At 41.0% G+C, this 16563-nt stretch overlaps 1 protein-coding gene across 1 annotated transcript in view; it reads left to right on the top strand.

Moving 5' to 3' along the window:
* Positions 1–16563, top strand: part of LOC133536640 (janus kinase and microtubule-interacting protein 3-like) — a 29545-nt gene that overhangs the window by 5294 nt on the left and 7688 nt on the right. Inside the window, exons 4-7 of the mRNA XM_061877261.1 lie at positions 10256–10318; positions 10417–10515; positions 14763–14861; positions 14943–14996. Coding sequence (XP_061733245.1) covers positions 10256–10318; positions 10417–10515; positions 14763–14861; positions 14943–14996 — 315 coding nt within the window. The remainder of the gene's footprint in view (positions 1–10255; positions 10319–10416; positions 10516–14762; positions 14862–14942; positions 14997–16563) is intronic.

Raw genomic sequence — 16563 nt, forward strand, 5'->3', positions numbered from 1 at the left:
CTCTTGTGATGATAGACACTTGTGATGATGGACACTTGTGATGATGGACACTTGTGATGATGGACACTTGTGATGATGGACACTTGTGATGATGAACTCTTGTGATGATGGACACTTGTGATTATGGACACTTGTAATGATGGACACTTGTGATGATGGACACTTGTGATGATGAACTCTTGTGATGATGGACACTTGTGATGATGGACACTTGTGATGATGGACACTTGTGATGATGGACACTTGTGATGATGGACACTTGTGATGATGGACACTTGTGATGATGGACACGTGTGATGATGGACACTTGTGATGATGGACACTTGTGATGATGGACACTTGTGATGATGGACACTTGTGATGATGAACTCTTGTGATGATGGACACTTGTGATGATGGACACTTGTGATGATGGACACTTGTGATGATGGACACTTGTGATTATGGACACTTGTGATGATGGACACTTGTGATGATGGACACCTGTGATGATGGACACTTGTGATGATGGACACTTGTGATGATGGACACTTGTGATGATGAACTCTTGTGATGATGGACACTTGTGATGATGAACTCTTGTGATGATGGACACTTGTGATGATGGACACTTGTGATGATGGACACTTGTGATGATGGACACTTGTGATGATGGACACTTGTGATTATGGACACTTGTGATGATGGACACTTGTGATGATGGACACTTGTGATGATGAACTTTTGTGATGATGGACACTTGTGATGATGGACACTTGTGATGATGAACTCTTTTGATGATGGACAATTGTGATGATGGACACTTGTGATTATGGACACTTGTGATGATGGACACTTGTGATGATGGACACTTGTGATGATGAACTCTTTTGATGATGGACAATTGTGATGATGGACACTTGTGATGATGAACACTTGTGATGATGGACACTTGTGATGATGGACACTTTTGATGATGGACAATTGTGATGATGGACACTTGTGATGATGAACACTTGTGATGATGGACTCTTGTGATGATGGACACTTGTGATGATGGACAATTGTGATGATGGACACTTGTGATGATGAACACTTGTGATGATGGACACTTGTGATGATGGACACTTGTGATGATGGACAATTGTGATGATGGACACTTGTGATGATGAACACTTGTGATGATGGACACTTGTGATGATGGACACTTGTGATGATGGACGATTGTGATGATGGACACTTGTGATGATGGACACTTGTGATGATGGACGATTGTGATGATGGACACTTGTGATGATGGACACTTGTGATGATGAACTCTTTTGATGATGGACAATTGTGATGATGGACACTTGTGATGATGAACACTTGTGATGATGGACTCTTGTGATGATGGACACTTGTGATGATGGACGATTGTGATGATGGACACTTGTGATGATGGACACTTGTGATGATGGACACTTGTGATGATGGACACTTGTGATGATGAACTCTTGTGATGATGGACACTTGTGATGATGAACACTTGTGATGATGGACACTTGTGATGATGGACACTTGTGATGATGAACTCTTGTGATGATGGACACTTGTGATGATGGACATGTGTGATGATGAACTCTTGTGATGATGGACACTTGTGATGATGGACACCTGTGATGATGAACTCTTGTGATGATGAACTCTTGTGATGATGGACACCTGTGATGATGGACACTTGTGATGATGAACTCTTGTGATGATGGACACTTGTGATGATGGACAGTTGTGATGATGGACACTTGTGATGATGGACACTTGTGATGATGGACACTTGTGATGATGGACTCTTGTGATGATAGACACTTGTGATGATGGACACTTGTGATGATGGACACTTGTGATGATGGACACTTGTGATGATGGACACTTGTGATGATGAACTCTTGTGATGATGGACACTTGTGATTATGGACACTTGTAATGATGGACACTTGTGATGATGGACACTTGTGATGATGAACTCTTGTGATGATGGACACTTGTGATGATGGACACTTGTGATGATGGACACTTGTGATGATGGACACTTGTGATGATGGACACGTGTGATGATGGACACTTGTGATGATGGACACTTGTGATGATGGACACTTGTGATGATGGACACTTGTGATGATGAACTCTTGTGATGATGGACACTTGTGATGATGAACTCTTGTGATGATGGACACTTGTGATGATGGACACTTGTGATGATGGACACTTGTGATTATGGACACTTGTGATTATGGACACTTGTGATGATGGACACCTGTGATGATGGACACTTGTGATGATGAACTCTTGTGATGATGGACACTTGTGATGATGAACTCTTGTGATGATGGACACTTGTGATGATGGACACTTGTGATGATGGACACTTGTGATGATGGACACTTGTGATGATGGACACTTGTGATTATGGACACTTGTGATGATGGACACTTGTGATGATGGACACTTGTGATGATGAACTTTTGTGATGATGGACACTTGTGATGATGGACACTTGTGATGATGGACACTTGTGATGATGAACTCTTTTGATGATGGACAATTGTGATGATGGACACTTGTGATTATGGACACTTGTGATGATGGACACTTGTGATGATGGACACTTGTGATGATGAACTCTTTTGATGATGGACAATTGTGATGATGGACACTTGTGATGATGAACACTTGTGATGATGGACACTTGTGATGATGGACACTTTTGATGATGGACAATTGTGATGATGGACACTTGTGATGATGAACACTTGTGATGATGGACTCTTGTGATGATGGACACTTGTGATGATGGACAATTGTGATGATGGACACTTGTGATGATGAACACTTGTGATGATGGACACTTGTGATGATGGACACTTGTGATGATGGACAATTGTGATGATGGACACTTGTGATGATGAACACTTGTGATGATGGACACTTGTGATGATGGACACTTGTGATGATGGACGATTGTGATGATGGACACTTGTGATGATGGACACTTGTGATGATGGACGATTGTGATGATGGACACTTGTGATGATGGACACTTGTGATGATGAACTCTTTTGATGATGGACAATTGTGATGATGGACACTTGTGATGATGAACACTTGTGATGATGGACTCTTGTGATGATGGACACTTGTGATGATGGACGATTGTGATGATGGACACTTGTGATGATGGACACTTGTGATTATGGACACTTGTGATGATGGACACTTGTGATGATGGACACCTGTGATGATGGACAATTGTGATGATGGACACTTGTGATGATGGACGATTGTGATGATGGACACTTGTGATGATGGACACTTGTGATTATGGACACTTGTGATGATGGACTCTTGTGATGATGGACACTTGTGATGATGGACAATTGTGATGATGGACACTTGTGATGATGAACACTTGTGATGATGGACACTTGTGATGATGGACACCTGTGATGATGGACAATTGTGATGATGGACACTTGTGATGATGGACGATTGTGATGATGGACACTTGTGATGATGGACACTTGTGATTATGGACACTTGTGATGATGGACTCTTGTGATGATGGACACTTGTGATGATGGACAATTGTGATGATGGACACTTGTGATGATGAACACTTGTGATGATGGACACTTGTGATGATGGACACTTGTGATGATGGACAATTGTGATGATGGACACTTGTGATGATGAACACTTGTGATGATGGACACTTGTGATGATGGACACTTGTGATGATGAACACTTGTGATGATGGACACCTGTGATGATGGACACTTGTGATGATGGACGATTGTGATGATGGACACTTGTGATGATGGACACTTGTGATGATGAACTCTTTTGATGATGGACAATTGTGATGATGGACACTTGTGATGATGAACACTTGTGATGATGGACTCTTGTGATGATGGACACTTGTGATGATGGACGATTGTGATGATGGACACTTGTGATGATGGACACTTGTGATTATGGACACTTGTGATGATGGACACTTGTGATTATGGACACTTGTGATTATGGACACTTGTGATGATGGACACTTGTGATGATGGACACCTGTGATGATGGACACTTGTGATGATGAACTCTTGTGATGATGGACACTTGTGATGATGAACTCTTGTGATGATGGACACTTGTGATGATGGACACTTGTGATGATGGACACTTGTGATGATGGACACTTGTGATGATGGACACTTGTGATGATGAACTTTTGTGATGATGGACACTTGTGATGATGGACACTTGTGATGATGGACACTTGTGATGATGAACTCTTTTGATGATGGACACTTGTGATGATGGACACTTGTGATTATGGACACTTGTGATGATGGACACTTGTGATGATGGACACTTGTGATGATGAACTCTTTTGATGATGGACAATTGTGATGATGGACACTTGTGATGATGAACACTTGTGATGATGGACACTTGTGATGATGGACACTTGTGATGATGGACACTTGTGATGATGAACACTTGTGATGATGGACAATTGTGATGATGGACACTTGTGATGATGAACTCTTTTGATGATGGACAATTGTGATGATGGACACTTGTGATGATGGACAATTGTGATGATGGACACTTGTGATGATGGACACTTGTGATGATGAACTCTTTTGATGATGGACAATTGTGATGATGGACACTTGTGATGATGGACAATTGTGATGATGGACACTTGTGATTATGGACACCCACTTCACCTTGTGATGATGGACACTTGTGATGATGGACAATTGTGATGATGGACACTTGTGATGATGGACACTTGTGATGATGAACTCTTGTGATGATGGACACTTGTGATGATGGACACTTGTGATGATGGACACTTGTGATGATGGACACTTGTGATGATGGACATGTGTGATGATGAACTCTTGTGTTGATGGACACTTGTGATGATGGACACTTGTGATGATGAACTCTTGTGATGATGGACACTTGTGATGATGGACACTTGTGATGATGGACACTTTTGATGATGGAAAATTGTGATGATGGACACTTGTGATGATGAACACTTGTGATGATGGACACTTGTGATGATGGACACTTGTGATGATGAACTCTTTTGATGATGGACAATTGTGATGATGGACACTTGTGATGATGAACACTTGTGATGATGGACACTTGTGATGATGGACACTTGTGATGATGGACACTTGTGATGATGGACACTTTTGATGATGGACAATTGTGATGATGGACACTTGTGATTATGGACACTTGTGATGATGGACACTTGTGATGATGGACACTTGTGATGATGAACTCTTTTGATGATGGACAATTGTGATGATGGACACTTGTGATGATGAACACTTGTGATGATGGACACTTGTGATGATGGACACTTGTGATGATGGACACTTGTGATGATGAACACTTGTGATGATGGACAATTGTGATGATGGACACTTGTGATGATGAACTCTTTTGATGATGGACAATTGTGATGATGGACACTTGTGATGATGGACAATTGTGATGATGGACACTTGTGATGATGGACACTTGTGATGATGAACTCTTTTGATGATGGACAATTGTGATGATGGACACTTGTGATGATGGACAATTGTGATGATGGACACTTGTGATTATGGACACCCACTTCACCTTGTGATGATGGACACTTGTGATGATGGACAATTGTGATGATGGACACTTGTGATGATGGACACTTGTGATGATGAACTCTTGTGATGATGGACACTTGTGATGATGGACACTTGTGATGATGGACACTTGTGATGATGGACACGTGTGATGATGGACACTTGTGATGATGGACACTTTTGATGATGGAAAATTGTGATGATGGACACTTGTGATGATGGACACTTGTGATGATGGACACTTGTGATGATGGACATGTGTGATGATGAACTCTTGTGTTGATGGACAATTGTGATGATGGACACTTGTGATGATGAACTCTTGTGATGATGGACACTTGTGATGATGGACACTTGTGATGATGGACACTTGTGATGATGAACTCTTGTGTTGATGGACAATTGTGATGATGGACACTTTTGATGATGGACACTTGTGATGATGGACACTTGTGATGATGGACACTTGTGATGATGGACACTTGTGATGATGGACACTTGTGATGATGGACACTTGTGATGATGGACATGTGTGATGATGAACTCTTGTGTTGATGGACAATTGTGATGATGGACACTTGTGATGATGAACTCTTGTGATGATGGACACTTGTGATGATGGACACTTGTGATGATGGACAATTGTGATGATGGACACTTGTGATGATGAACTCTTGTGATGATGGACACTTGTGATTATGGACACTTGTGATGATGGACACTTGTGATGATGGACACTTGTGATGATGAACTTTTGTGATGATGGACACTTGTGATGATGGACACTTGTGATGATGGACACTTGTGATGATGAACTCTTTTGATGATGGACAATTGTGATGATGGACACTTGTGATTATGGACACTTGTGATGATGGACACTTGTGATGATGGACACTTGTGATGATGAACTCTTTTGATGATGGACAATTGTGATGATGGACACTTGTGATGATGAACACTTGTGATGATGGACACTTGTGATGATGGACACTTTTGATGATGGACAATTGTGATGATGGACACTTGTGATGATGAACACTTGTGATGATGGACTCTTGTGATGATGGACACTTGTGATGATGGACACTTGTGATGATGGACACTTGTGATGATGAACACTTGTGATGATGGACACTTGTGATGATGAACACTTGTGATGATGGACACTTGTGATGATGGACACTTGTGATGATGGACGATTGTGATGACGGACACTTGTGATGATGGACACTTGTGATGATGGACGATTGTGATGATGGACACTTGTGATGATGGACACTTGTGATGATGAACTCTTTTGATGATGGACAATTGTGATGATGGACACTTGTGATGATGAACACTTGTGATGATGGACTCTTGTGATGATGGACACTTGTGATGATGGACGATTGTGATGATGGACACTTGTGATTATGGACACTTGTGATTATGGACACTTGTGATGATGGACACTTGTGATGATGGACACCTGTGATGATGGACACTTGTGATGATGAACTCTTGTGATGATGGACACTTGTGATGATGAACTCTTGTGATGATGGACACTTGTGATGATGGACACTTGTGATGATGGACACTTGTGATGATGGACACTTGTGATGATGGACACTTGTGATGATGAACTTTTGTGATGATGGACACTTGTGATGATGGACACTTGTGATGATGGACACTTGTGATGATGAACTCTTTTGATGATGGACACTTGTGATGATGGACACTTGTGATTATGGACACTTGTGATGATGGACACTTGTGATGATGGACACTTGTGATGATGAACTCTTTTGATGATGGACAATTGTGATGATGGACACTTGTGATGATGAACACTTGTGATGATGGACACTTGTGATGATGGACACTTGTGATGATGGACACTTGTGATGATGAACACTTGTGATGATGGACAATTGTGATGATGGACACTTGTGATGATGAACTCTTTTGATGATGGACAATTGTGATGATGGACACTTGTGATGATGGACAATTGTGATGATGGACACTTGTGATGATGGACACTTGTGATGATGAACTCTTTTGATGATGGACAATTGTGATGATGGACACTTGTGATGATGGACAATTGTGATGATGGACACTTGTGATTATGGACACCCACTTCACCTTGTGATGATGGACACTTGTGATGATGGACAATTGTGATGATGGACACTTGTGATGATGGACACTTGTGATGATGAACTCTTGTGATGATGGACACTTGTGATGATGGACACTTGTGATGATGGACACTTGTGATGATGGACACTTGTGATGATGGACACTTGTGATGATGGACATGTGTGATGATGAACTCTTGTGTTGATGGACACTTGTGATGATGGACACTTGTGATGATGAACTCTTGTGATGATGGACACTTGTGATGATGGACACTTGTGATGATGGACACTTTTGATGATGGAAAATTGTGATGATGGACACTTGTGATGATGAACACTTGTGATGATGGACACTTGTGATGATGGACACTTGTGATGATGAACTCTTTTGATGATGGACAATTGTGATGATGGACACTTGTGATGATGAACACTTGTGATGATGGACACTTGTGATGATGGACACTTGTGATGATGGACACTTGTGATGATGGACACTTTTGATGATGGACAATTGTGATGATGGACACTTGTGATTATGGACACTTGTGATGATGGACACTTGTGATGATGGACACTTGTGATGATGAACTCTTTTGATGATGGACAATTGTGATGATGGACACTTGTGATGATGAACACTTGTGATGATGGACACTTGTGATGATGGACACTTGTGATGATGGACACTTGTGATGATGAACACTTGTGATGATGGACAATTGTGATGATGGACACTTGTGATGATGAACTCTTTTGATGATGGACAATTGTGATGATGGACAATTGTGATGATGGACACTTGTGATGATGGACACTTGTGATGATGAACTCTTTTGATGATGGACAATTGTGATGATGGACACTTGTGATGATGGACAATTGTGATGATGGACACTTGTGATTATGGACACCCACTTCACCTTGTGATGATGGACACTTGTGATGATGGACAATTGTGATGATGGACACTTGTGATGATGGACACTTGTGATGATGAACTCTTGTGTTGATGGACACTTGTGATGATGGACACTTGTGATGATGGACACGTGTGATGATGGACACTTGTGATGATGGACACTTGTGATGATGGACACTTGTGATGATGGACACTTGTGATGATGGACACTTGTGATGATGGACATGTGTGATGATGAACTCTTGTGTTGATGGACAATTGTGATGATGGACACTTGTGATGATGAACTCTTGTGATGATGGACACTTGTGATGATGGACACTTGTGATGATGGACACTTGTGATGATGGACACTTGTGATGATGGACACTTGTGATGATGGACACTTGTGATGATGGACATGTGTGATGATGAACTCTTGTGTTGATGGACAATTGTGATGATGGACACTTGTGATGATGAACTCTTGTGATGATGGACACTTGTGATGATGGACACTTGTGATGATGGACAATTGTGATGATGGACACTTGTGATGATGAACTCTTGTGATGATGGACACTTGTGATGATGGACACTTGTGATGATGGACACTTGTGATGATGGACACTTGTGATGATGGACACTTGTGATGATGGACACTTGTGATGATGGACTCTTGTGATGATGAACTCTTGTGTTGATGGACAATTGTGATGATGGACACTTGTGATGATGAACTCTTGTGTTGATGGACAATTGTGATGATGGACACTTGTGATGATGGACACTTGTGATGATGAACTCTTGTGTTGATGGACAATTGTGATGATGGACACTTGTGATGATGGACACTTGTGATGATGGACACTTGTGATGATGGACACTTGTGATGATGGACACTTGTGATGATGGACACTTGTGATGATGGACAATTGTGATGATGGACACTTGTGATGATGGACTCTTGTGATGATGGACACTTGTGATGATGGACACTTGTGATGATGGACACTTGTGATGATGGACACTTGTGATGATGGACACTTGTGATGATGGACTCTTGTGATGATGGACACTTGTGATGATGGACACTTGTGATGATGGACACTTGTGATGATGGACACTTGTGATGATGAACTCTTGTGATGATGGACACTTGTGATGCTGGACACTTGTGATGATGGACACTTGTGATGATGAACTCTTGTGATGATGGACACTTGTGATGATGGACACTTGTGATGATGGACACTTGTGATGATGGACACTTGTGATGATGGACACTTGTGATGATGGACACTTGTGATGATGGACACTTGTGATGATGGACACTTGTGATGATGGACACTTGTGATGATGGACACTTGTGATGATGGACACTTGTGATGATGGATACTTGTGATGATGGACACTTGTGATGATGAACTCTTGTGATGATGGACACTTGTGATGATGGACACTTGTGATGATGGACACTTGTGATGCTGGACACTTGTGATGATGGACACTTGTGATGATGGACACTTGTGATGCTGGTCCTGCAGGAGGTGAAGTGGGTGGAGGAGAAGCAGTTGTTGTACCAGAGGAACCAGCAGTTGGTGGACAAGGTGTGTCTCTATCCAGAATGTTGTCTTTCTGAGCCTCATGCTGCTGTCAAGTTCTCCTAAGAAGAGTGCAGGAGGAAGTCCTGACATCTTTGTTTTAGATCAAGCAGATGGAGGCAGAAGAAGTCCATCTGAAAAACAACATTCAAGATGTCCGAGACCAAAACGAACTACTGGAGTTCCGAATCTTAGAGCTGGAGGTGAGAAGAATTGAGCTGACAAATGAAAGAGGTGACCCACGTAAAGATGTTGACCATATTCCCACTGTGTGACATCCACAGTGCACTAGACTGTTACATCCACAGTGCACTAGACTGTTACATCCACACTGCACTAGACTGTTACATCCACAGTGCACTAGACTGTGACATCCACAGTGCACTAGACTGTTACATCCACAGTGCACTAGACTGTTACATCCACAGTGCACTAGACTGTTACATCCACAGTGCACTAGACTGTTACATCCACAGTGCACTAGACTGTTACATCCACAATGCAATAGACTGTTACATCCACACTGCACTAGACTGTTACATCCACAGTGCACTAGACTGTTACATCCACAGTGCACTAGACTGTTACATCCACAGTGCACTAGACTGTTACATCCACAGTGCACTAGACTGTTACATCCACAGTGCACTAGACTGTTACATCCACAGTGCACTAGACTGTGACATCCACAGTGCACTAGACTGTTACATCCACAGTGCACTAGACTGTTACATCCACAGTGCACTAGACTGTTACATCCACAGTGCACTAGACTGTTACATCCACAGTGCACTAGACTGTGACATCCACAGTGCACTAGACTGTTACATCCACAGTGCACTAGACTGTTACATCCACAGTGCACTAGACTGTTACATCCACAGCGCACTAGACTGTTACATCCACAGTGCACTAGACTGTTACATCCACAGTGCACTAGACTGTGACATCCACAGTGCACTAGACTGTTACATCCACAGTGCACTAGACTGTTACATCCACAGTGCACTAGACTGTTACATCCACAGTGCACTAGACTGTTACATCCACAGTGCACTAGACTGTTACATCCACAATGCAATAGACTGTTACATCCACACTGCACTAGACTGTTACATCCACACTGCACTAGACTGTTACATCCACAGTGCACTAGACTGTTACATCCACAGTGCACTAGACTGTTACATCCACAGTGCACTAGACTGTTACATCCACAGTGCACTAGACTGTTACATCCACAATGCAATAGACTGTTACATCCACACTGCACTAGACTGTTACATCCACACTGCATTAAACTAGTACATCAATAACACATTAGATTGTTACATCCACAGTGCATTAAACTATTACATCAATAACGCATTAGATTGTTACATCCACAGTGCATTAAACTATTACATCAATAACGCATTAGACTGGTACATCCACAGTGCATTAAACTAGTACATCAACAATGCATTAGATTGTTACATCTCCAGTGCATTAGACTGTTACATCCACAGTGCATTAAACTGTTACATCAATAACACATTAGATTGTTACATCCACAGTGCATTAAACTATTACATCAATAATGCATTAGATTGTTACATCCACAGTGCATTAGACTGTTACATCCACAGTGCACTAGACTGTTATATCCACAGTGCACTAGACTGTTACATCCACACTGCACTAGACTGTTACATCCACACTGCACTAGACTGTTACATCCACAGTGCATTAGACTGTTACATCCACAGTGCACTAGACTGTTACATCCACAGTGCACTAGACTGTTACATCCACAGTGCACTAGACTGTTACATCCACAGTGCACTAGACTGTTACATCCACAGTGCACTAGACTGTTACATCCACAGTGCACTAGACTGTTACATCCACAGTGCATTAAACTAGTACATCAATCACACATTAGATTGTTACATCCACAGTGCATTAAACTATTACATCAATAACGCATTAGATTGTTACATCCACAGTGCATTAGACTGTTACATCCACAGTGCATTAAACTATTACATCAATAACGCATTAGACTGTTACATCCACAGTGCATTAAACTATTACATCAATAACGCATTAGACTGGTACATCCACAGTGCATTAAACTAGTACATCAACAACGCATTATATTGTTACATCTCCAGTGCATTAGACTGTTACATCCACAGTGCATTAAACTATTACATCAATAACGCATTAGACTGTTACATCCACAGTGCATTAAACTATTACATCAATAACGCATTAGACTGTTACATCCACAGTGCATTAAACTATTACATCAATAACGCATTAGACTGTTACATCCACAGTGCATTAAACTATTACATCAATAACGCATTAGACTGGTACATCCACATTGCATTAAACTATTACATCAATAACGCATTAGATTGTTACATCCACAGTGCATTAGACTGTTACATCCACAGTGCATTAAACTATTACATCAATAACTCATTAGATTGTTACATCCACAGTGCATTATACTGTTACATCCACAGTGCATTAAACTATTACATCAATAACGCATTAGACTGGTACATCCACAGTGCATTAAACTAGTAGATCAACAACGCATTAGATTGTTACATCCATAGTGCATTAGACTGTTACATCCACAGTGCATTAGACTGTTACATCCACAGTGCATTAAACTAGTAGATCAACAACGCATTAGATTGTTACATCCATAGTGCATTAGACTGTTACATCCACAGTGCATTAGACTGTTACATCCACAGTGCATTAAACTATTACATCAATAACGCATTAGATTGTTACATTCACAGTGCATTAGACTGTTACATCCACAGTGCATTAGATTGTTACATCCACAGTGCATTAAACTAGTACATCAATAACACATTAGATTGTTACATCCACAGTGCACTAGACTGTTACATCCACAGTGCAATAGACTGTTACATCCACAGTGCACTAGACTACTACACCCACAGTGCACTAGACTGTTACATCCACAGTGCACTAGACTGTTACATCCACAATGCATTAAACTGTTACATCCACATAGCATTAAACTATTACATCAATAACGCATTAGACTGTTACATCCACAGTGCATTTAACTAGTACATCAACAACGCATTAGATTGTTACATCCCCAGTGCATTAGACTGTTACATCCACAGTGCATTAAACTGTTACATCAATAACACATTAGATTGTTACATCCACAGTGCATTAAACTATTACATCAATAACGCATTAGATTGTTACATCCACAGTGCATTACACTGTTACATCCACAGTGCATTAAACTATTACATCAATAACACATTAGATTGTTACATCCACAGTGCATTAGACTGTTACATCCACAGTGCATTAAACTGTTACATCAATAACACATTAGATTGTTACATCCACAGTGCATTAAACTATTACATCAATAACGCATTAGTTTGTTACATTCACAGTGCATTAGATTTTTACATCCACAGTGCATTAGACTGTTACATCCACAGTGCATTAGACTGTTACATCCACAGTGCATTAGATTGTTACATCCACAGTGCATTAAACTAGTACATCAACAACGCATTAGATTGTTACATCCCCAGTGCATTAGACTGTTACATCCACAGTGCATTAGACTGTTACCTCAATAACGCATTAGATTGTTACATCCACAGTGCATTAGACTGTTACATCCACAGTGCATTAGACTGTTACATCCACAGTGCAACAAACTAGTACATCAACAACGCATTAGATTGTTACATCCCCAGTGCATTAGACTGTTACCTCAATAACGCATTAGATTGTTACATCCCCAGTGCATTAGACTGTTACCTCAATAACGCATTAGATTGTTACATCCCCAGTGCATTAGACTGTTACATCCACAGTGCATTAGACTGTTACATCCACAGTGCATTAGATTGTTACCTCAATAATGCATTAGATTGTTACATCCCCAGTGCATTAGACTGTTACATCCACAGTGCATTAGACTGTTACATCCACAGTGCATTAGACTGTTACATCCACAGTGCATTAGATTGTTACCTCAATAATGCATTAGATTGTTACATCCCCAGTGCATTAGACTGTTACCTCAATAACGCATTAGACTGTTACATCCCCAGTGCATTAGACTGTTACCTCAATAATGCATTAGATTGTTACATCCCCAGTGCATTAGACTGTTACCTCAATAACGCATTAGATTGTTACATCCACAGTGCATTCTCAGACTTTACAACACACTTTTGTGCTAAGTCATGTTGAACTTCTTGGTCTGCAATACAGATGTTGGTGTTTTTCTTTCACTTGACTTAAATAGTGCAATCCTCATAAGTGTCATCTATGATCTAGTTTGTCCTGCACTGCAAGCAAATGCTTCCCCGTTGTGGGGTGAATACCATTCTGTCTGTCCATCTAAAAGTCATGTGACCACTTGTTTGTGGCACAGGAGAGGGAGTGGCGCTCACCTGCCATCAACTTCCAGCAAGTCCACTTCCCAGAATGCCTCAGTCCTTTGCAGATCTACTGTGAGGCCGAGGGAGTTACTGTAGGTCTCACCCGCAAATGTTGTCTTTTCTATGTCAAGCCTTCAAAGTAAGGTCAGCTCTGTCTTCTTCTATTTCTCCAGGACATTGTGATCAGTGATCTCATGAAGAAGTTGGACATTCTAGGAGATAACGCCGTAAGTGTATGTTCATTTTGTTTTGTAAATATATATTTATTGAACATTTTGACACGTATTCTCTCATGCTGACTTCCTGCAATGCTGTTACTAATGTTTGCATGTTCATTTTATATATATATATATATATATATATATATATATATATATATATATATATGTCTTGATTGGATTATCCAGAGAATAGTGCTCGATACCGTGGTAGAGCGCAATATGTAGGTGTGGGAAAAATCACAAGACTACTTCATCTCTACAGAAGTGTTTCATGAGGGGTTCCCTCAATCATCAGAGATTCTCCTGATGATTGAGGGAACCCCTCATGAAACACTTCTGTGATTTTTCCCACACCTACATATACATACATATATATACATGTATGTATATATATGTATATATATATATATATATATATATATGTGTGTGTGTATATATATATATATATGTGTGTGTGTATATATATATATATATATATATATATATATATATATATATATATATATATACAGTGGGGCAAACAAGTATTTAGTCAGCCAGCGATTGTGCAAGTTGTCCCACTTCAAATGATGACAGAGGTCTGTCATTTTCATCATAGGTACACTTCAACTGTGAGAGACAGAATAGGAAATAAAAATCCAGGAATTCACATTGTAGGAATTTTAAAGAAAGTATTTGTAAATGATGGTGGAAAAGAAGTATTTGGTGACTTCAAACAAGGAAGATCTCTGGCTCTCACAGACCTGTAACTTAAATGATAAATGGGTTGTACTTGTATAGCGCTTTTCTACCTTCAAGGTACTCAAAGCACTTTGACACTAGTTCCACATTTACCCATTCACACACACATTCACACACTGATGGAGGGAGCTGCCATGCAAGGCGCCAAACAGCACACATCAGGAGCAAGGGTGAAGTGTCTTGCTCAGGACACAACGGACATGACGAGGTTGGTACTAGGTGGGAATTGAACCAGGGACGCTCGGGTTGCGCACGGCCACTCACTCCACTGCGCCACGCCGTCCCTAACTTCTTCTTTAAGAAGCTCTTCTGTCCTCCACTCGTTACCTGTATTAATAGCACTTGTTTGAACTCGTTATCTGTATAAAAGACACCTGTCCACAGCCTCAAACAGTCAGACTCCAAACTCCACTATGGCCAAGACCAAAGAGCTGACGAAGGACACCAGGAAAATAATTGTAGACCTGCACCAGACTGGGAAGAGTGAATCTACAATAGGCAAGCAGCTTGGTGGGATAACATCAACTGTGGGAGCAATTATCAGAAAATGGAAGACAAACAAAACCACTGATAATCTCCCTCGATCTGGGGCTCCACGCAAGATCTCATCCCGTGGGGTCAAAATGATCATGAAAATGGTAAGCAAAAATCCCAGAACTACACGGGGGGACCTGGTGAATGACCTGCAGAGAGCTGGGACCAAAGTAACAAAGGTTACCATCAGTAACACACTACGCCGACAGGGAATCAAATCCTGCAGTGCCAGACGTGTCCCCCTGCTTAAGCCAGTGCATGTCCAGGCCTGTCTGAAGTTTGCCAGAGAGCACATGGA

This window comes from Nerophis ophidion, linkage group LG17 (assembly GCF_033978795.1).
Source record: "Nerophis ophidion isolate RoL-2023_Sa linkage group LG17, RoL_Noph_v1.0, whole genome shotgun sequence".
NCBI lineage: Eukaryota > Metazoa > Chordata > Actinopteri > Syngnathiformes > Syngnathidae > Nerophis > Nerophis ophidion.